This window comes from Gouania willdenowi, chromosome 4, assembly GCF_900634775.1.
Source record: "Gouania willdenowi chromosome 4, fGouWil2.1, whole genome shotgun sequence".
NCBI classification, from domain to species: domain Eukaryota; kingdom Metazoa; phylum Chordata; class Actinopteri; order Blenniiformes; family Gobiesocidae; genus Gouania; species Gouania willdenowi.
In genome coordinates, this window is record NC_041047.1 from 24547562 (window position 1) to 24570276 (window position 22715).

General features: G+C 39.0%; 1 protein-coding gene across 8 annotated transcripts in view; it reads right to left on the bottom strand.

Annotated features, from left to right (window-relative positions):
* The window catches only part of dnm3a (dynamin 3a), a 31371-nt gene extending 8656 nt beyond the window's left edge, over window positions 1-22715 (bottom strand). The window contains exons 1-18 of one of the 8 annotated variants that reach the window (XM_028443525.1): window positions 22337-22539; window positions 21987-22247; window positions 21577-21759; window positions 18186-18259; window positions 14686-14835; window positions 14373-14576; window positions 14194-14292; window positions 12577-12737; window positions 12356-12489; window positions 12100-12235; window positions 11944-12011; window positions 11705-11843; window positions 11547-11633; window positions 11381-11451; window positions 11241-11295; window positions 10314-10340; window positions 9775-9885; window positions 4177-4286 (exon numbers count right to left, since the gene is read on the bottom strand). In XM_028443525.1, coding sequence (XP_028299326.1) covers window positions 4177-4286; window positions 9775-9885; window positions 10314-10340; window positions 11241-11295; window positions 11381-11451; window positions 11547-11633; window positions 11705-11843; window positions 11944-12011; window positions 12100-12235; window positions 12356-12489; window positions 12577-12737; window positions 14194-14292; window positions 14373-14576; window positions 14686-14835; window positions 18186-18259; window positions 21577-21759; window positions 21987-22000 — 1823 coding nt within the window. In that variant the 5' untranslated portion in view covers window positions 22001-22247; window positions 22337-22539. Of the gene's footprint in view, window positions 1-4176; window positions 4287-9774; window positions 9886-10313; window positions 10341-11240; window positions 11296-11380; window positions 11452-11546; window positions 11634-11704; window positions 11844-11943; window positions 12012-12099; window positions 12236-12355; window positions 12490-12576; window positions 12738-14193; window positions 14293-14372; window positions 14577-14685; window positions 14836-18185; window positions 18260-21576; window positions 21760-21879; window positions 21939-21974; window positions 22540-22579 lie in introns of those variants that run through there. The other 7 variants (XM_028443532.1, XM_028443526.1, XM_028443531.1 and 4 more) reach the window with 7 other exon arrangements.

Sequence of the window (22715 nt, forward strand, 5' to 3'; positions counted from 1 at the left end):
ATAAGCACCAGGGTAGAACACGGTCTTCTAAGTAGTGACTTAACCAATCAAACAAAGCCTCAAGGAATCAAATTAGTGTGAACGCAGCATCTTTTTTCCAATTCATTATGATTTGATTTTATTATGTTAACCAACACTAAATCTTCAATTTCCAATATATATACCAATACCAATATAGACACAGATCCCCTCCCCACTAACCTTATTTTAGGTCACATAATATATCTCTCCTTGGAAAATACAGGTCAAACCTACTTTTAATGTGATATCCTACTGGATGCATTCCACAAATAAACATAATCTGTGCAAAACAGGAATACTAATTCATCTTCAGTAATGGAAAACATGAAAATATTATTTTCATCATTATATTTCACTTTTTCAAAATCAATGAAAAAACCAATAACCGATATGACATTTTATGACAAATATCGGTGGGTCGATAATATCGCCCATTTCTAGTTGTAGTAGATAACAATCTTAAGTTATCTTTGGTAACAATATCTGAATTATTCTTCTGTAAATCTCTAACACTCATGATGGAAAAAAAATTAAAAAAATTCTAGTCTGAGACTGTAAACAAAATTCGATTTACATTCAAGTGCAAAACATCAGCACTAAAGGGATTTACAGTAGGTATCCAACCTGTATTTAAACCAGGATTTAATACAGGTAAAACAGGTTCCTTTGGTGTCAGTTTTTCATCATCACCTAGTTTTGGATTGTTTATTTACTAATAGTGAATGGTATACTGGTGTAGACGTTTGTGAAACCGGTCAGTTCCTAGATCACTGTGGGATGTAGAGCAAGTCCCTTAACCGTAACTGCCCCTGTCGCTTTGGATCAAAGTTTTAGTTAAATGAAATTATAATATTTGTAAAAACATATATAATTTTTTTTGCAATAGTAATATAGTGATTCGGAACTACTTGGCATAGAATCTATAATAGAGAGGATTAAATCACAGATAAAAAAAGCACAAGAAATTTCAACCAAAAGTCCAAAAATATATAAACTTACAGCGAAACCAAAGCAGCACAGTCAAAAAAAAAAAAAAAAACGGTTGCATTTTTCTCTATTCTCACTAGCTGAGCTAAATATGGTCCCCCCTATCACATATGACTTTTTTTAAACCAATGTGTTTTTTCTCAGTGCTGTGGATTCCCAAGTTCATCCCTTCCTATGTCTTTCCCTCTCACCAGCTCTAGGATTTGGCCGAAAAGTGCAGCAAAGCAAAGTGAGACAAAGGCAGAAGATCTACAACAGGCTGCGTTCCATCTGTTAAACATTTATCTCTAATCACTCGCTTTTTTTCTTTCTTTTGTTTTTCCCTTCTCACATTCAAAACACATCGTAATTAACCTCAAACATGAGCATGAGAATGGGAGTCAGAGTGGAGATGAAAACCAGATAGACTGCAACATCAGAGAGCCATAGAGAAAGATCAAGAACAAACAAAAAAAAGCAGTGGGTTTGTGTGCTTATGTGTGAGTGGACAAAGATGGGTGTGGTGGGCCCGAGACGTGGGAGCAAGGCCAAACTGGGCCAGTACAATAAGAACACTACAAGTATACAAAGATTACAAAAACGAGCATTCAAGTAAAACTGCTTAAAAAGGCATTCTGAGCTGATCTTTCCTCACTATCGTCCAAAAAGTCCAGAACTGGTGTAAGACTTATTTTTTATCGCATCTTCAGAGAATTCTGTATAGCCGTGACTGTTTTGGATTTGAATTTCCTGTGGTTTTTGATTATTGTCAGACAGCGACAAAGCCACTGCAACAGCTACCCTTAAAACACACACACACACACACACACACACTGCAGGGAGAGAAAAAGAGTAAGAAAACAAAAACGTGCAGGAAAAATAGAGGGGGGGGGGGGGGGGGGTGCACTGCCACAGGACAGAGTTTGACACATTCCTGGCTGATGGCTCTGATACTCTTTCTCCTGCTTACTTTCTTCTCTTGACCCTTCCAATTCTTTCTCTCTCCCTGCTCTTTGTGGTGAGTCGAGCAATTCTTTCCAAACAAGAGGAGCCTCGTCTCTGATCCAAGCGCTCTGGCTCTGATTAGCTGCTTAATGAGCCTGCCGTCGGTATGCTGTGGTCTATGCGCGCACTCTTTTTGCAGAGGCAGATACACATGTGGGAACACACGCACGTATTCGCGAATCCCAGTATGCGTGTCCAAATGCAGCATAGCACAGAATTATAAACAAAGCCCACATGCTCCGGTACAATCAGCCAAGCATTGGGTCTGCTCCAGTCATCACTCATTTTCTTTGTTTCTCAATATCATTTGTTTCACACACACCAACAAAGCAGACCAATACCCATTCCTGCTCTCCGCAGGCTGATATATACTGTTTGGAAAGAGAAACAATGCACCGCATTCAAGCACCTATTCAGGTCCTTCTGGTTCTAGAGCGTTAACTTTGCATTTCTTTATAAATCTATTTGAACTCAAGTTTCATTTATTTTACGATCATTTAGTTGGTATTCTGTGCAGTTCTCCAGTCTCTGTCTGTTGATAAGTGATTAGGTTTCACTATGATACGACTTTGGGGATGTCTGCCCAAGTATGTTTGAGCCTTTAGTTTTCTGTCAGTTTGACCAGGGTTAGCAACCTTGAGTATCATAATAGCCACTTAAGCCCCGCCTACCAAGCAAACAGTAGGCTGAAAGCCATTAACAAATTACTACTAATAAGTAAGTAAGTCATTTTTATTTATAAAGCGCTTTTATCAGATAAAAATCACAAAGTGCTGCACAGAACAGAGGAGAAATTAAAACAATAGGAGCAACATCATAAAAGGAAAGTAAAACAAAGGTGATTTTACAACAACAGTCAAGCTCTCGGAGTCTGGGGGCCACAGCCTGGAACGCCAGGTCTCCCCGGGTTTTAAAATGAGTTTTAGTGATCTTTAGGAGACCCTGGCCTGAAGACCGAAGGGTGCGCCCTGAAGTGTAGGGGCACAGTAAGTCAGTGATACACTGAGGAGCCTGACCATGCAACGCACAGAAAGTCAGGACAAGAATTTGAAACTTAATACGAAATTTGACCGTGTGCCAATGAAGATTAAATAAAAATAGGGGTAATGTGGGCTGTTCTGGGTGCACCAGTCAAAGGTCTGGCAACAGCATTTTGATAAATAATGGTGAATATGGTTGCCTTCCCAGCACTATCAAAGGCTCTCTGAAACTGTTCAATGCTGAAGCTATTCATTGCTAATAGTCTGAAGGGCCACCACCTTGAAAAGCACTTCTTTAATACTCAATTTTTATGGCTTTACTTTAATTACAGATTTAGAAAATGAAGGAAGACCAGCAGTAACTTAAAAAGGAAGGAAATGTTTAAGTTTCAACATGCAACACTATTTCTCCAAATTTATGCAATTGTTTAATTTTAAAATGACCACATTTCATAGGAAATCCTCATGAGTTTTTTCACTAGCCACTAACCACTAAAATATGTATCATGTTTGTACATTTTAACTATTATGTCATATATATATATATATACAGTATATACTGTATATATATATATTTATGTATATCACAATCCAAATTTCACACATTTCACAGAAAATAATCAAATTCCTGTTTTACTAGCCACTAATTAACAACTTTGAACTAATCGTAACATTTGTACAATTTAACAATTACGATATATTTTACAAAACCCACTTTTTAAAAACATTTTTTTTTACTTATCTTATTACAACACATGCACCAAATCTGAGACACTTAAAAACATTTGTCACAATATTTCTGTGAAAATAAACATTTATAGATGGTTAATATAATAATAATAATAATAATAATAATAATAATAATAAAAACTACTAAGCACTAACTACGCACTATCTGTCATCTGTATTTATCTTTGTGAATTTGAAGCCTGTCAAGTAAATCAGATTTTAGATTAAGCTCATTAATGATTAGTGCTGCTTTTAAAACTAGCTTAAAGCCACCATGATGGTGCCCCCTGGTCTAAGGTGCGTTTGGTCACCATGTGCCTGACGGATGATTTATGGATGCTGCTTGTGTAACGACCTACAGTCTGCCTGGTCTTTCACCTCCCATCACAATTCATCCCACCCATGTACCGGTATATGACCACCGAATGTCCAGAGACATCTTCAATCTGCATAGCCATGGACCATATTCACATACCTCAACTCTGTGTTGTAGATAGAAAAATAAAATCTGCTGGATTTGAAGCCCTTTACGATATCTTTGAGCTTCAGGTTGTCCAAAGGAAGCATGTACTGCTTCTCTTTTTCCTGAAAAACAAAACATATCAACACATCATTTTAGTCTAGTCTAGAGTTCAACAGGACATTATTGGTTGGAAACCACAGAGTGTAATTGGCCACGGTTACATTATGTTTTTTAATTCAGAATTAGTTATTCCGAAATAAAATGTAATTGAATTTATAGAATTAAAGTCTTCTGCTTCGTGTTTACATGGTAATAGAAATTCCGAATTGAGGTTTACATGGAAAACAGGTTTAATCTGCTTCATTCAATTGCACTTTAGGTGTGGAGGTTGGGAGAGCTCAGATTGAATAGGGGGCGAACGTGACATATCACGTCTATCGGGAAAAATGTATTGTCGGCTATAACACAGTAGACCACATGAGAACTGTTTTCACCTTTATTTTCATTCTAGTTTTGAAGCAGCAGCTTGACAATAACATACTTTGGTCCGCGGAGTGGAAGGGAGATTGGAACTAATCACCGGTAAATAAAGGCCAGTAAAACTGCGGAAAACAATAACCAGGAATAAATATTTGCTCCCTGGTAAAGACAGTAGCTCATAGCTCATAAAGCAAAATGTATTCCACGGAAGAAACGATAGGGAGAAAATGCAAACTCCACACAGGAAGGTCCCATGTAAGATCAAATTGCTGTGAGGCAGAAGTGTCAACCCTTATACCTCCTGTTCATCTGCCTGTGCTGTACCTTTCATAAATGAATGAATTCCTGAAACAGTACAAAAGCTCCTCCCCCGTCATATGCTTTCCAAGTCCACAAACACACAGTGTAACTATCAGATATTTTCAGTGTTTCTCCATTAATATTCTTAATTCCAGAGAAGTTGAATACGGTAATTAATTTTAGGATATATGTCATTAAAACATACAACTAATTCTATAATTTAAAAAAAAAAGGCAGAAATGGTTTGTCTTGCAGCTTCCTTGACCAATAAAAAGAAGAGCCATATTAATCAAGGTGTCATCCTTCTTTGATCAGAAGTTTGACACTCCTGAATGGTGTGCAAGAGGGATGCAGTGTGTCATCACCACACTTCTGCTAAAGCATGCAGGACAGCGGTCCTCCATGAAGTCTGACACCTGTGCTGAACAGAATATTATTGTCTGCCAGCGGTCACACAAATCCAGATGCAGATGCATTGGGGATGCAGTAGATGGCTGATAACAGTCACGTGATGCAGTGTTTTAATGCAGTCAGACAGAACTCCGCCACACTCCAGGCTTTGAGAATGGATCAATGTTTACGCCGTGTGCAGGTCGTGCTCACAGAAGTTGTCGTGCCATAATGTCACACTGCAATGTTAGTGATCTCAAAAGCAAGTCCCTCTATTCAATCTAGCTAATGAGAAGTGACTGTTTGCCTCCACTGCACTGATACCTTTGGCTATTGTTTGCTGGAGTTATTTACAACAATTCATTGTTAGTGGGGGGTTATTTTTGTATGAGATTATAGAATAAACATGGCCTTAAACTGTAACGGGACAACTTTTAAAAACAGGGGCCGCATTAACGGCTTCTAAACTGGTGAAACGAGAATCAGTGAAGCAGGAAAGGAGATCCCATTAGTTTGAAGTCTGTCATCACTGTGGGGACGTACGAACGCTAGAGAACAGTTGGAACAGAGTGGAGCAGCTATAGTGTGAGGAGAACCAGACAGCATGAAGGGAGGCTACAGACAACAGAAACAGGGAGGGAGAGGATGAGGGAAAAAAAGGCTGAAAAAAAGAACGAGAGAGGTTGGGTCCACATGTGAAAGTCATTACTCAGACTTCAGCACTAACACAACATTTCTCCTAACGCAAGACCCTTCCCCCTCGTCTGTCTTCCCCCAGTTTGCTCCACCTGTCTAACCTTTGGGAGGAAGGGGCCTTCCAGAAACGATAGGAATAGAAAAAGCCGTACATGTAGTTAAAAAGTCGGATGAAAATGAAATGGGACTTCCACTAGAATAGTGGAGAAGTCTAGTTTTCAGTGCTGCTAAAAAAAAAAAAAGAGCCTTCGCTGACGTCTGAGTGTGGAGATACACACTTGTGTCCGAATCTATGCACACATGTGGTACATGAGGTGACAATGGCAGTAGCACATTTTGGTCTTCCCTCTTTCTGTACTCCCCTGAACCCTACGACTCTTTTCCTTCTCTACCCTTCCCTTTCTCTCCAAAGGGGCCCACTTCCTGTAAAATACTCCGAAAAAAATGACAGAATGCGATTGGCGCTCATACAGCAACATCTGGGATCGCTTTAGACTGAGGGGAGGAGACTGCAGCGAGTATAGGGTGCTGTGATGGGGTAGGAATAAAACTTAGGAGATGAAAAGCAAGGGAGAGATGATATAGGAAAGGATGGCGGGAGAAGAAATTGAACAAAATAGTCAAGGAAATGTTGAGGAACCTATAAGCCAAGAATTTTGGGGAGAATGAAGACAACTCCAAAGTTAATTCCCCATGGGTCCCATCACCCCATATATGGCTGTTTAGTTCCTCCCAAACTCTCTCTGCAGCTCTGACTCCATCTTATTTTCTTATGCCTTCCCGGGTGAACAGGCAGATCTCTGGCTGAATGAGTGACTGTGCCACGTCAAGACTGGATACTACGGTGGGACGCAGCCCTGCGGATGTCCAACTAGCAATGCACTCAGAACTCTGAAGGATGGACACCAAAGGAATGGATGTTTAGCGCTAAGAGCTTTTGCTCCATTCTCTACCAAAAAGAGTGGATAAGAAGGAAGAATTTGATTACAGAAACCATTGCAGCATGCCTCTGCATCGGATGGGACTGCAAGAAGGTGACGGGAGAAAGAAGTCGCAAAGTCGGACGGATGAGAGAGTGAGAAAAGGGTCCTGCTCCGTCATCCCAGTGTTCAGACTACCTGTTCAGGAACTTACTGGTGTACAGTAGTCTGCACATTGGTTAGACTGTGCAAGGATGAGCTTCACGACCTATCCTTACAATGTCTGCATAGATTAAAGTTAGCACAATAACTAATAAGCTAAAGCAAATGTAACTTTTTACTAACCTACCTTTCTTGGTTGAAGGTGTGCAAATAACCTTAAATGTGCATAGGCTAATACTACCTTTCAATTTTTTTTTATGTGTAATCAAGTTGAGCATGAATTTGTCCCATATTCAGCATTCGTCAGTTTAAAATAATATTTAAATTTTGCTAGTTACCGAAAAAGAATGAGAATTTATTTATTAATTTATTATTTTGTAACTGTTATAAATATTTGACATCTATAAACAAAAATGTGCGAATTAATTGCAGAGAAGCTCCAAATTGATATCCCATGCAGTGACTAATCCATTGAGAATTTGCTGTTTCTACAAAGTGCATTTAACATGACGAACAGACAACAGTGGCACTGATTGTTTATGCCGTGTGTATACACAGTACATATACACACACACAGACTATACATTGTATATATTACTAATCGTTGCAGTGTACCATTCATCAGATGTGCTGCGTTTGAAGCTGTATCTACCCATTTTTAAGAGTAATGGTTTTGCGATAGGACAGGCCCTGCACACAAACACACACAGAGGAGTGCTTGTAGATTAAGCGTTAGCCCATGGGCCGTCTGTTTTTCTTCAGAGTGCCTGGTAGAGCACTGGCAGTCAGAAGGTGAAGGAATGTATGTCCGCTCAGTATGCTGTGGACATTAAACTCTGAACTGCTTGCTCAGTGTGAGGTCAGTGCAGGGTACACACATTTTCACTACCAAGAAGAGAAAATGCAAAGCAAAGCACGGTGTCTCACGGGTTGTCAAATTGTCTGTGTGGAAGTTAACGTAAATGGGATGATGGAGGGGGCTGTGGTTTGTGGATGAGGTGGGGGGAAATTACAATATTTGTTATAGAGACTGTTGGGGAGTCAAATGGGGAGGTCTGCAGTGTGGAAACAGACATGTGGGATTTCTCTGGGCAGAGCTTGGAAGCTGGTGTTTGGACAAAGCTTTAAATTTTCAGGCCAGGAATGTGCAAAGTCCCATGGAGACTTCCAACCACAGAAAAGGTGGGGGGGCATGAGGGGGGTAGGACAGACAGAGGGAAGAAGGAAAAGGTAGAGAAAAAGCCCAGAGAGGCAGAAGAAGGAAAATATAAAAGAAGAATAAATATCTCTGGAGTCTGGTAGGGTGGGGAGTTGTGAGAGCAGGAATTGCAAGTGAGAAGCAGAGGCTTGGTGTATGTGTGTCCAAGAAGAAGAAGAAAAAAAATCGCAAGATTTGATCTTTTGTGATGACAAGGATGATTGACAATGCACTCAGGGTTCCCAAACAAATAAACAGCAGACAACCAATCTAGCTTTAGGCTGTGTGTAGTGGGTTCCCAACTTATCTGCTTCAAACCTAGTGGTGAACCATAAATGCACCACTACGATTTGGAGATCAGTACTTAGTGTTCTGGTTTGCTCACCTAATTTCCATGACTTCCTACAGATGTACTGAGTCAATGTGGGTGATTTATTATTGCTTGGTAAGGGATGACCTCTGTTTATGCACAGCATGCATGCCTGGGGCTGTGTCTGGAACACTGTGTCCAAGTGACCAACTGTTTACTCTTAAAGTCACCATGTGTCTGTCTTCGTGACTGTATATTTTTCTCCACCATCTGAAGGTGACATAGTTTACATCTGACTCTGCATATGTGCTCTATACTGTATATATAACTGTGTCTACTGTGTGTTGTTGCGTGCATATGTGTGTGGATCTTAGTTTGGCTTGGGGGAGCTCCAGCTGTGTCAGAGTGAGCCGCTCCAAATGCCTAAACTCCCAGAAGAGGAAGAAAAGGGGGGAGTGAAGGGGAAGAGAGAGAGAGGGGAGAGCTGGATGAAGAAGGGTGGGCGTCAAAGGAATGAATGGGGGATACGGTGGGGTTATGTTACAGGTCTAGGTGGCAGGACAAGAATGATGGTCTCTTTGCAGGCCATACACGTTTGTCACAGTGTAGCCTTCAGATAATATTTGTGCAGATAACAAAGAGTAACTTTTTTTTAAGAAAGCGGCAGATTTTTTTCTTTCAATCAACATCTGTACAGTCACAGTTATACAAGTTGCTTGTTTTGTATCCCTGCATTCTAATATCCCACAATGCTTATTGCTATTTCCTCCTCCCATGACATCACCTGTGACATCATGAGACTGTTGTGGTGTGTCTGCCTGTCTACACTTGCTGTGCAGACCTTCTGCTCCTGTACAGCAGGCACAGACAGGCAGACAGATGGCAACTCCACTGGCATCAGAGCAGAAGACCCAACCACCACTGCAACCAACATCAAATAAACAGCAAGCAAATAAAGGATTCCCCATTGACTTACAGCTATAATCTGCCAGTGAATGCCCTGTTGCATGCCGGGTTTGTGTTAATAAACTTGTAATAAATGAAATACATTGGGTGACTTTTTAAAGCCAAAATCTCAAATTGAATATGGTCTAATTTCAAGAGATTTGTACAACAGGTATTAAATAATCTGGAGAAACACAAAAAAGCCTCACCTCTTCATCTTTGAACCAGGACAGACTCTCTGCAGTCAGGATGAACCAGTACTCTTTACCACCTTTCATCAATCCAATGTTGCTCATAGTGAGCCAACCTTTCCGAATGACCTGTGCAAACGACGAGAATAACAAGCTTCAAACTTCAATTATATAACTTGTATAATGTCTGCAGCATTGTGTCACTAGTAAACATTAAGCTGCTAATCAGTGAGCAAACAGTTAGTAGGACCAGAAACAGCCAAAAGGAGGCACTGCTACAGGAGTGGTCAACCCCAATGAAATGGGAGAATACAGAGACTGGCCAAAAAAGCCACAGGTTTACTGGATAGAATTGTTTTGTGTCCCCGAAATGTTAAAATACAGATCTGATGTTACATGCACATCCTCAAAATGAAGAAATGTGTAAAGCAGAGTAGATATTTATTCATTCACATAATTGAAGAGCTGTAGTTAATAAAGATAATTAGGCTGTGTGCCATTAGAACATGTTCAGCAGAGGGAGCAAGTGAAAGAGAAATAAGAGCTTTGACTCCTACTATTAGACTTGACCGAAGGGCCACACCCTGCAAAACACAAGACACCAAGTAGTGGCAATATTCAGAATCAAAATCAGCGTTAGCCTTACTTGGCTATTTATTTTAGGTATCAAATCTTTAAATTTCTAAGATGACATTCATCAATCGTTTAATATCATTTAATACCTCATGCTGGTATCAACGCAGATGGAGACGCAGACGCAGCTTTTATAAAGATGTGGGTAATAATCTTCTGCTTCACAAGTCATTATCATCATTTATCAAAATTCACTCTTTATAATGCCTTTCATTAAAAGTGAGTGATAGACTTAAAACTGCCTATTTTCTTCTGAGACAATCATCAAAAGATCAACTAAGTAGAACACTGTTCCACCTGCCCCATTTATATGACAGTACACCAAGACAAGGGACCATATTCTAACTGGAAAATAAAGGAAGAGGTTTACTGAGACACTCAATTTGTTCTTTTATTCTCATTTTTACCTTTATTTGGCTAATAATGTAATTTAACATTCACAATAGAAACAATGTTTCTTGTACCAATGAGTTACAACAGAGTAGTAAGTTTAGTAAGTCGTGGTGATTAAATGATGACTAAAAACGGAATGATATAGTGATATTTTAGTAATAAAGGTGATCGCAGTTGTTAGGGTGTATATGTTAGAAAGATTCAAGATGAATGGAACTCTTAATTTAAATTTGTATGATTCTAATTTATTATAAGACCTTGTAGATTTTTGCTGTGTTGTCGTGAGCTGTTGTTGCTATGAAAAAAACAATAATAATGAATTATTTCCTTGGAGAGGCTGAGCTGATTATAAGCATAAATCATCGGGCCATCTTTGTAAGGTTTACAATGTGAATTTACACTGGAAAAGTCCATGTTCTTTCATTTTAGCTCTCATTTAAGAAAAATGAATATGTTACCTGGTTTTCCGACACCCCACATATCTTGTTGTTTTGAGTGTTGACATGCTGAGTTCTAAGGAATAAGAAAAAAGTGTGGTTCAGTTACTATGCCAGAGGTATTAATGACATTAACATGTGAAGATAGAGGAGTTGCGCACTTAGAGAAGCCAACAAAGTCTTCATGGTTGGTATTAATGTAGGCAAGCTGTATCTCGATCAGCTGCAGCACCTGAACACAACAGAGCAGCCAAATGTTAGGAGTGGTTATCAAAGTGATCCAAAAACTGAAAGTGCAGTACGGCTCAAGGTCTGAAGCAAACTTACCAGGTCTTTGCATTTCCTCTCCTGCTCATAGATTTTGGTGGTCACAAGTTTCTCAGTCTCCTCGCGCAGTTTAGGGAAGCAGGTGAGCTTTAAAGCAAATACGACACAGTGAAGACTCAAGCATACATTACACGTAGATTGCACTAACACGTTTATACCTTGTCAAAACACTGATTAACAGTGGTGATGAGTTCCTCATTGACCATGTCAATAAACTTGTTACATGGCTCTTTTAGCCAAGAAATCTGCTTCTTCACTATGGCTTCAAAGGCCATGTCAGGTGGGAACAACCCAGTCCTTAAGGGTGAGGGGTGTGAGGGGGGGATGCAAAGCCACAAATTACATAAGTAAAAGGAAATACAAAAAACACAGGAAACTTTTCAAAAGGGTTTTGCACCTGACACCATGAATGTTTCTGATGGCATAGCTGATCTCTCGTCGAAGCTTGATCTCATCAGGTTGAACCTTAGGACAGGCACAGAAATCTCAAATCAGGATTTGGGTTAAGGAGCTTTTTCGCTTGTGATGGACATAAACATTTAATTCCTCGAACCTTGGTGAGCTCATTGGGTAAGCGCAGATGAAAGATCTGATTGAGCCGCGCCCCTCCAGACAGACAAACTGTGTCGACATTGTCGCACGTGCCATCTATCAGCTTCTTTAATTCATCAGCAAAGTGATGAATTAACCTGGAAGGCACAAACAACCAGAACAGGAGAAGATGACAAATGCAGATTAGTTTTTTAAACAAGTAAAAAACTAATATACAAAGGCAGTATGTGGGCTTTCTGAAAGAATAATGCACTGACAGTGTCAGAGTCTTGTTTCTGGATGTAGGATCATCAAGTCTGAATTCCTCTGCCTCCTTGTTTAGAGCTCGGAGCTGACTTTCCAAGTCACGACGGAAACCTGGCAGTGTGTCCCTGATGTGGTTTGACAAATGCTATGGACAGATTATTAGTATTAGTCAATAATAAAACCTGATCACTGAATCCTTCCAGTGATACAATTCCATGTGTGTATAGAAAACCTGGTTAAGTATTTTTTGTAAATAGGGAGTCCCCATGCGATGAGCCATGTGTTTGTAGGCTGGATGGGACAGGAAGAAGTTATTCTCTGCCTGAAGAGCTGCCCTAATATCCTTTTGCCCATCAATGTCCTTTTGACTGCGGTTCACCACCCCTATGTAACCTGGACAGGAAGACACAATGGGAAAACAATAATCACTTTTAAGGAGATGATATTCAGTTAAATAAGCCACAATGAAGGCCTCTCGTCAGAAAATGGGTTACATTGTCTGACATGTCCTTGGGAGCCCTTCCCAAAACACTGACACATTTTTACAACTACAAAGCACAAACAGAAAATGTGTGTGATGGGACAACAGAAGGGAATGTTGTATAAACATGTCCATTTCTCCATTTCATACGGTAACAGATGGACAAACAACAGGCTTTGGATTTCAACAATTTTAGCTCTGCGCTGATACCCCGGGATTTATCTCAGTCTGCGTCCATGGCAAATGCATTTGCAGTGTGGGAGTAGCATGAAGGACCCGCACCTGGTGCTATTTTACCCAGTGTGGGTGACTCGGACAACTTTTAGATGAACATTTCCAGCAACTCGCTCTCTCTCTCACACACCCACACACCCACATACACACAAAATATCCACAAAACAAAAACTTAAGCTGGTCCAAAAATATTCCAACAGTCCATCTTGTGGAACTTTACACTTTTGAGAGTTGCATAAAACATTAATTACATACATATTAAGTTTTATGATACTATATCGTTCAAATACACAATAAGAAAAACAGCTCACAAATATTCTTTGGAACTACACTAAAGTCATCAAGTAAAGTAAGTAGTAAGTAGAGCAGGGCGATATGGACCAAAACTCATATCTCAATAATTTCTCTCAAAGTGGCGATACACGATATAAATCTCTACATTTTTTACTCAATAAAATCTTACCAGAAAGACAATTCTGGGTTAAATTACCTGATAAAAAAAATGCCCATTCATTAACAAACAGCTGCACAATATTTGCCACTTTGACTTTTTCTCTTGTAAGGGACAGCATGTGTGAGTGAGTTCTGTATTGTGGCTTGTTTAGGGGAAGGCCTGGGTTAGGACGCACTCAATAATCCATCAAACTGAGCTTTACATGCTGTTCTGAGAAGTAACAAAACAGAGACTCCTAAAATAAGTATTTTAATCATTTTAAAAGCTATAAAATATTTACTGTATCTCAGAAATATGGAACAATGGTAAAGGAATAACATTAAATACTTGGATGCTGCAATTTATACTGTGTGACTGTATAAATCAAAACAAGTAAAAAAAAAAAAGATATATCTCGATATAGGCAATATTGTCATTTAATATATCGCCAAAATAGAAGACGATATATCTTGAATCACGATATATTGTCCAGCTCGAATGTAATGTAAATTCTGATCGACTGCAGCTAACAGTGAATGTCATTGTGACAACTTCTATACCTGCTTTGTCCTGTACAGTGTTGCAGGAGTCTGCTACAGCCTATCTTAACTCACCCTCTCCTGAATAAGGTGCCAGTCCATTATTGTGCTACACAGAGACAAAGAACGACTCCAACTAATATGCATATACAATCAACACACCTAAACGTAAGGGAAGAAATCTGTTCTCAAGTATTTCCTTTGCATCGGTTCCTTTATCCATGAGATCCAGCTTTGTAATGACGCCAATAGTCCGCAGACCTAAAGAACGGAGATAAAACAAGGGTACATGAGCTGAAGAAACTGAATAAGAACAACAGGATGTGGAACCGCTATTTTACCTTGTGGGTCAACGTCTTTGGCCAGTTTAAGAGCATCTGAGTTGGTCAGGTCTGTGTTTGCAGGTGTAACAGCCAAGATGAGACAGTTTTCATGGCAGATATACTGCATGATCAATTTTCGGATCTGATACTCAATGTCTGCAGGCTGATCCCCTACAGACACCTTGGTGATGCCAGGTAGGTCTACAAGAGTCAGGTTCACTACTAAACCCACACACGTGGAGAAAGAGTGCAAAGAGATGTGAATCATATTAGCAGAAAAGCAGAGTGTAAATGGAAAATGGACACGTCATGTGAACACACACTGTATTACCATGTGGAGAGTAGATCAGCAGGTTAATGGGCACAGAAGAAATATCTTTGTTACGTCCTGTCAGTCTTTCTGTCTCTGCTTTGATTTCTTCACGGATTTTATTGAAATCTGTGAACTTGTTTCCTTTACAGTGATGGAACTCACCATACACTGCAGGAAAGCAAAGGAGCAAAACATCATGAAACCTACCAGGAATATTTTACGTGCTCATTTCATGTGCAAACTAAAACAGTTATTTTATTAGTTCACAGGTGCACAAGCAAAAAATGTTTGCTTGTGCATGCCTTTTGAACATGTAAAAACAAAAACAATACATGTCAAATAAAAGGAATGGCACTAAACAAGTCAAAAACACCAAGTAAGAAGATTTCAATAAGAGATTTACATGTTCAAAAAAGGAGTAAGAAGAAGTCTGTCTATTTAATCCTACCCCTCTTATAACCAGTACAACCAATTTATCTATGAGCTACAGTACTTACAGTATATATACATATACGGTTGAAAGCAGAAGTTTACATACACTGTGCAAAAAGACAAAACACTTTTTTTTCCTCGCTGACTGAAGAAAAATCAGACTAAACCTCGACTGCTTCAGGTCAGTTAGGTTTACCAACATTATTTCATTTTGCTAAATGCCACAATAATGAGAGAGAATTTCTTAGATATTTCTTATTACTTTCTTTGAGGTCCAAAGTTTACATACACAAAAAGTACTATGTTTTTAAACAACGTGGGGAAGCCCAGATGATGATGTCATGGTTACCTGACAACATGTCAGTTAATTGAAGGCACACCTGGGGATGTATTTTAAGGCCACAGCTCAAACACTCTGCTTCCTTCTTTGAAATCACGGGAAAATCAAAAAGAAATCAGCCAAGAAATCAGGGAGAGAATTGTGGCGCTCCATAAGTCTGGTTCATCCTTAAGTGTAATTTCCAGATGCTTGAAGGTGCCACGTTCATCTGTTCAAACCATTATACGCAAGTATAAACATCATGGGAATGTCCAGCCATCACTCCGCTCATGAAGGAGAAAGGCTCTGTGTCCCAGAGATTAATGTGTTTTGGTCCGAAATGTGCAAATCAACCCCAGAACAAAAGCTAAAGACCTTGTGAAGATGCTGGCTGAAGCTGGTAAGAAAGTGTCATTATCCACAGTGAAACGAGTATTGCATTGACATGGGCTGAAAGGCTACTCAGCGAGAAAGAAGCCATTACTCCGAAAGAAACATAAAAAGCCAGATTACTAGGGCCCTATAAAATCGGCGCTGGCGGAATGGCGGACGGAATCATAGAATTGACCATTAAAAACGGTTAAACGTGGAAATGGACAGAATAGGCATGTAACGCCGTCACCATGAGGCAAGAATCGTGTTTTTTTATGGGGAAATGTTTCCTCCATCCTGTCCTGGTTGCATTAAACTCTGCCTAAACCACCAAAACACTGTCTTAAAAGAACGCAAATCATCACTGACTCCTAAATACAGAGCCACCAGTGCCCGTTTAACTTTGCTGTGCCTGTAAACCTCCACCCGTTTTTCATGTACCGCAGCGGTGCTCTGTAAAAACGTGATCAGCTTTAATCATCTTCATCTGCTCATTGTTAGAACTATTGTGCCTGGGTAATTAAGAATAACTCAGTTTGTGTTGTACTTTTGTTCTTTTTATTCCAGCCTTTTGTCCGTGCCTCATAGGTACACATTCACAGTCAGCAAGATACCTCAAGTACAACTGTTTCAGTGGAAACTTCCGATTTCCAAAATAAAAGTCCATTGGAGCAATGTTATTAGAATTTTACTTTCCAAACAACATCTCATCAGAGCTACAGAAGATATGATCATTTAAATTAGGTTATTTAGATTTAGTTGATCAAAACCTAATCATTAAACCTGCTCAGATTCAGTAAACCATTGATCCATCATACATCTTTATATGACATATAAATAATTAAAAAGGAGCAGTCAGAATAATCCATGTCACTGAAACTTATATCTACCTTTTAATTGTATCTTACTTTATTTTTGACATACATTTTTGTTTAATTATGAGTTTTTATTTATTCATTAGTATTGTTTTTGTTTCCTCACAGGAATTAAAAACTAATATTTTCTTTAAAAAAAATGATAAATATTTCTTAAAAAAAAGACAGAATTAAAAAAATTTTGTGGAAAACACGGAATTTGGGAAAAAATTAAACGGAATTTGGAAAAAAAAATACAACAGATTTAATAGGGCCCAAGAATACAGTTTGCAAAAAGACACCAAGACAAAGACCTTAACTTCTGGAGACATGTCCTGTAGTCTGATGAAACTAAAGTGGAGCTGTTTGGCCATACTGACCACTGCTACATTTGGAGGAAAAAGGGAAAAGCTTGTAGACCTGACAACACCTTATTAACTGTGAAGCACGGAGGTGGCAGCATCATTTTGTGGGGCTGTTTTGCTGCAGCAGGAACTGGAGCTCTTCATAAAATAGAAGGCATCATGAAGAAAGAACATTAGGTGGAAATATTAAGGCAACATCTCAAGACATCAGCCAGGAAGCTAAAACTTGGGCACAAATGGGTCTTCCAAATGGACAATGAGCCTAAGCATACTGCCAAAGTAGTTCAAAAGTGGCTTGAAGACAACAAAGTCAATGTCTTGGAGAGGCCATCACAAAGCCCTGATCTGAATCCCATCAAAAATTAGAGGGCAGATCTAAAAAGGCGTGTGTGAGCAAGGCGACCTACAAACCTGACATTCTCTCTCATTACTGTGGCATTTAGCAAAATTAAATAATGTTGGTAATAAATATAGTCCGATTTAACTTCAGACAGTGAGAAAAAAAGTGTTTTGTCTTTTTGCACAGTGTATGTAAACTTCTAGTCTCTACTGTACATGTATGCACCCATACATATATTATATATACAGAAATACATACATACATCTATACATACATACACATAAACAATGAACATACTGTAATATTATATACTACCCATATACAAGTTACAAGTTATAATTAAGCTGTTTTTAGTATATTTATTTTAAAGTTGCTTAGATAAAAAAAAGGTAAAATTAAAAAAAATACTATATTAATAATATGATGTATTTGGAAACGAACAACTCAAGGAACCAATATAATCAACTAAAAAAACAACAACACCACAATACATACAAAACGCACAAAAATATCATTAACCCCAGAAATAACAAACACAGATAATAAAATCATCAAACTGACAACAACATCAAAAACAGGGACACTTTTTAAATACTCAAATATATCAAACTCAATCCCTTCTCAGTTTGTCTTTGAAAGCAACAATACTGCCCTCTGGTGGTAACTTCTGATATTCAGCTTTTTATTAATCAGAATCAACCATTTTTATTATCATTGTACATGATATAACAATATGCACAATGTTGCATGTGAAAGTATAAACACAATATTATTCAAATATATATATTAACATTGTAGAAAAAAAAAAAGTAGAAAAAAGTATTAAGCTGTTGTACCTGTGTCAGCATGTAGCAGCCGGAGGATTAATGGCCTGCGGGTCACAATTCCTGTTCCTCGTGGTAGGAAGTCTCTGTCGGAAGAACAATACAATATTTATAATGTATACACTCTCATAACTCCTGTAGACTGTGATGACAACTGATGATAATGAGGATATAACAGGTATAGTAATTTATTATACACAGGAAACTGTAAATATTAGAAACTAGGCTAACTTTGCTGGTCCTAAAAAAGATGTTTGAGTTGTTTTAGTTTAGTTCACTATTTGAAATATCACTTTTGGTCAAATAAACTCAAAGCTACAACAGTGTGATAAATAAATGGTTATAGTCACAATGTAGTGTTTCATTTAGAAAGAACAACTGGAGGTAAAAATAACCCTCCTCTTCCTATTAAAATCAAATCCAGGAAGTTTGCTTTTTAACATCCTGTAAGGAAAGACTTCCATAGGGGGGTGGGGTGGAGGGTGTTAATGACACGGTCTTTTCTAACACAAAGAACTGAGGTATGTAATCAAGCATCAATGCCTTTCCAGGAAAACAAATATAAACAAACTTGTGATAAAAAGTAGTACATTTTGACACTGCATGGGAGTTTTATCCATTTCTATTTGGGGGAAAGAAGCCAACTACTGACTAATTCTTAAGTCACGGCCTCATACAAAATACCATCCCAGTTTGAATCCGGTACTTCCCAAATAACCGACTTATTTATCAGTGTGAAGCTTTTATTAAGTCCATAAAATCTGCAAAAGGTCAGATGAGTTTTAAAACAACAAAGCGCTGTTTTTCTTTTTCTTGGTTGTGTGTGTGTGTGTGTGTGTGTGTGTGTGTGTGTGGTGTTTTTTAGTTTTTTTTGCTGAATGTAAAATTAGTCTCAACATTTTCACCAACACCTTTGCTGTGAGATAAGCTGTTCTTCTGGCCACTGTCAGACTGACACTGTCAACATGTAACACCCACCGCTTCAAGCTCTAACCCGAGCAGCAGATAGAGGTCACATATATAAAATAAAGCATGTAAATGGGTTAGGGTCAGTAATCAATATAATAATGTAGGAATACATTCTCATTCTCTGACACCAGGGCTCATTTTTAGTTCAGGAACCGAACACGGAGCAGTTTGATCTCAAGTGGGACGCAGCTTCTAGATGGGAAAATGAGCAATTTCAACATTAATGTCCTAGTTTGAACCTTGACTTGTAAAGAATATATAAAGTACGCAAGGCACTGACACTAGCCAAACAATAAGTGACAGATATATGTCTCTGCAGTATCTTCATGCTCAATTTCATTGATTTTGTGACCTTTTATTTTTAATTTAGGGACATTTTATGGACTAATTTCACACACAAAAAAAATGTGGATGTTTGAAAAAAAAAAATAGCATTCAACAATGTGTGATTAAAAATAACTGCTAATATTTAATATAAGCATAGGGAAACTGTGAACCCTAAAAATATTGTAGTTTCACTAAATGTGTGCAGTTGAGAGGCTGAATTAGTTGGTAATTTACACAATGATTCATGTTTTATCTGTAATTTTTGCTCTCTCCTTTGGGTCAAATTGGATACTCGAAAGGGCCTAATTTGGCCCCTAGGCCTTGAGTTTGACACATGTGGTCTAAAGGGAACAGCCAACTTCCGAGGGTCAATTAAACACTTTTGAGAGTGTGAAAATATTTAACAGAGTCTGAGTTTTAAACAAACAAACAAAACCATGCAACACTTTATAGTGTTGATTGTGCTCTACACTGGTGTCAACTATGAAAACTATGAAATTAAACCTATTTAGTGTTCATTCACACCAGCGTCAGTAAGAATAAATTGAAGGCATGGCTCTAGTTTTCAACCAATAAGTTACATACATTTTAACCTTAAGAATAAGAATATACTACAATTCAATAAAATGAATAAAATCATAAATGAAAAGACAATGAAAAATGAATGAATAAATCATAATGGAGATTTTAGACGCAGGCCGATAAAATCCAACAGGCTTTTTTTTCTCTGATATCGGACCAATATCCGATATTAATATCGGATTGGGATACAATTAGTTTCAGCACGTAATTTACACTAACACTGTATATTGTTGAAACGTGACTGTTTAGTTTTTATCAAACACTGCAATATTACTACTGGTGATTCGTCTGTGTGTCTGGAAAATGTTGATGGAAAAATCTAAAATCAAAATTATCGCAATGGACTTGAGGCAGGCCATCAGAGGCCTGAGCTTTTTTTGAATAAAATCATAGAAATTGTCATACTTGAACCAATGAAAATAGAGGTAACATTTTACTTGAAGTATCAAACTTTACATAAAGTAGTGATAGACCGATACATCGGCCGGCCGATATTATCGGCTGATTTTTGTGTTTTTTTACGTGTATCGGCATCGGCTGATGCGGGCTGCTGCGTTCGCCGATCCGCATTATTTACACAGCAGAAATATTTTTTACTTGTTTGTGTTCCACATCAACTGTTTTTAATATTTGTTAAATATGTTTTAGTTGGTGTTGTTCTACCTCATCTTTGTTCATTTCAAGAAATGTTCCTTATTTTAAAAAATTGAGACTTGTACCATTTGTTATCATCATTGTGTAATTTTATGATGTAAATTGATGGAGCAAAAGTCGTATTGGCTCCAAATATCGGCTCAAGAAAATCGGCAGTCCGTATCGGTCATCGGCTAAAGGCTGGCATACACTGTGCGATTTCTGGCCCATTTTGAGCCAGTTTTCGACTTGTGCGTTTATTTTTTGGGATCGTGCTAGTCTCTGCTAAATCGCGTGTCGTGCATCGTGTAGGGGTCACGTGAAGCGATTAACATCAGCTCCCGATTAGGTATGGTCGTAAGGAAATCAAACACGTTTGAAATCCAGTCGCTCAGTTGAAGCAGTGCCACTGCGCATGCGCGAACACCAGCCTGGTCCATCACATCACCGTCTTTCCTTTTTCAAAGCTCTTTTTTGCTGAGATTTGCGAGTGTCTCTCCACTTCCGGGTTCTTCTTCTTCGTCTGTTGTAATGGCGACGCTTCAGAGTTCTTTTTCTTCTCCTAATTTGTACGTTGCCTTTCCGGAAACAAGACCCCGACGTGTCATATATGAACGTGCAATGTGAGCAGTCAGATCGTGTCAGAGTGTCGATCCGTACAGTGTGAGAACATGAATCGTGAGTTGCGCACATTCAGGCTCTGCACATGCGTCGCACAGTTTGAGCTGGAGCCGAGTACAACGATTCAAAAAAAAAAATCGCACAGTGTATCCCAGCCTCAAGGCTGATTGAAAAAAAATCGGCATCGGCCCAAAAAAAATCCATATCGGCCTATCCCTAACGTAAAGTGTATTTATTTTTTTCTTCATCAAAGAGCAAAATCAGTCTTTACCTTCCCACAAGGTTTTCCAGCACTGAGCTCTTCCCTGAGCTCTGGGCACCGACCACTACTATCTGCGGCAGGTGAAGTTCGTAGTTGTAACAGACGTCGCTCAGAGCATCTTGAAGAGAGTTGACCAACGGGATCAGCGCCTCCATCCCAGGGTTGCTCATAGCAACATCAGCAGAGACTGACCTGTAATCCACACCCAGAGAAAAAAAAAACTCACATTAAACTCATCCTGTTATATGTGTCAAAAAGTGGATATGAATGTTTACGTGAAATTAAAAAAAAAAGAAAAAAAAAAAACACTACTCAGAAGTGAGTGAAAACGTCTAGAACTCCAGCTCTTTAGCTACTACAGAAGGTGCATGTTATGGTAGTGACGGGGGTTGTGTAGTATAACACACCCTTGTACTCACGGCAGTCCTCTCATGTCCAAAAACTCACGGTCAAAGTGGTCAGCATCGTCAGCGCCAGTGTCACGGTCAGTGACGTCATCGTCATCACCGTCAATGACGTCATCGCCATCGAAAATGTCATTGTCGGTGTGGTCTTTATTATTTTTGGAACTTTGAGACTGAGCTTTAAATATAAGGACACTTTCATCCTACGCTTGCCTCTTTTTTCTTCATTGTTTATTGGATTATGTTTGGAACAGACGAGTCAGAAAACTTCATGTCCTGCAAGGAAGCGGTAAAACTTCGTTTTAGCGTGTTGCCACTACAACACCCTTGTACTCACGGCAGTCCTCTCATGTCCAAAAACTCACGGTTACGACAATATAAACGTCCACAAGCACAAAGTGAGTCATTTCCATTCAACTCGGGCCGTCACGGTGCTCTCCGCCGCCGCTGAGTGAAGCTCTTCACTCGGAGGAAAACCGTTGTCCACTGACAGCTAAAGGGAAAAGTTTTCCGCGCATGCTCAGTGGGCTGTAATTTCAACTCCTCGCCCCTCGCAGACGAGACTAGTTTCACATCCTGTTACAAAAGTGTCTCTACGAGAACTCTACCTGTCAGTCTCACAGCATGAATCCACTCCCGCTGCAGAAAGTTATATTTAAAATCCTACATGTGTGATGTGTCCTATAAAAGCTGCAACCAGAACCAGCCTCCACTACCGGACTGTAAACAAACGTTCTTTACCAG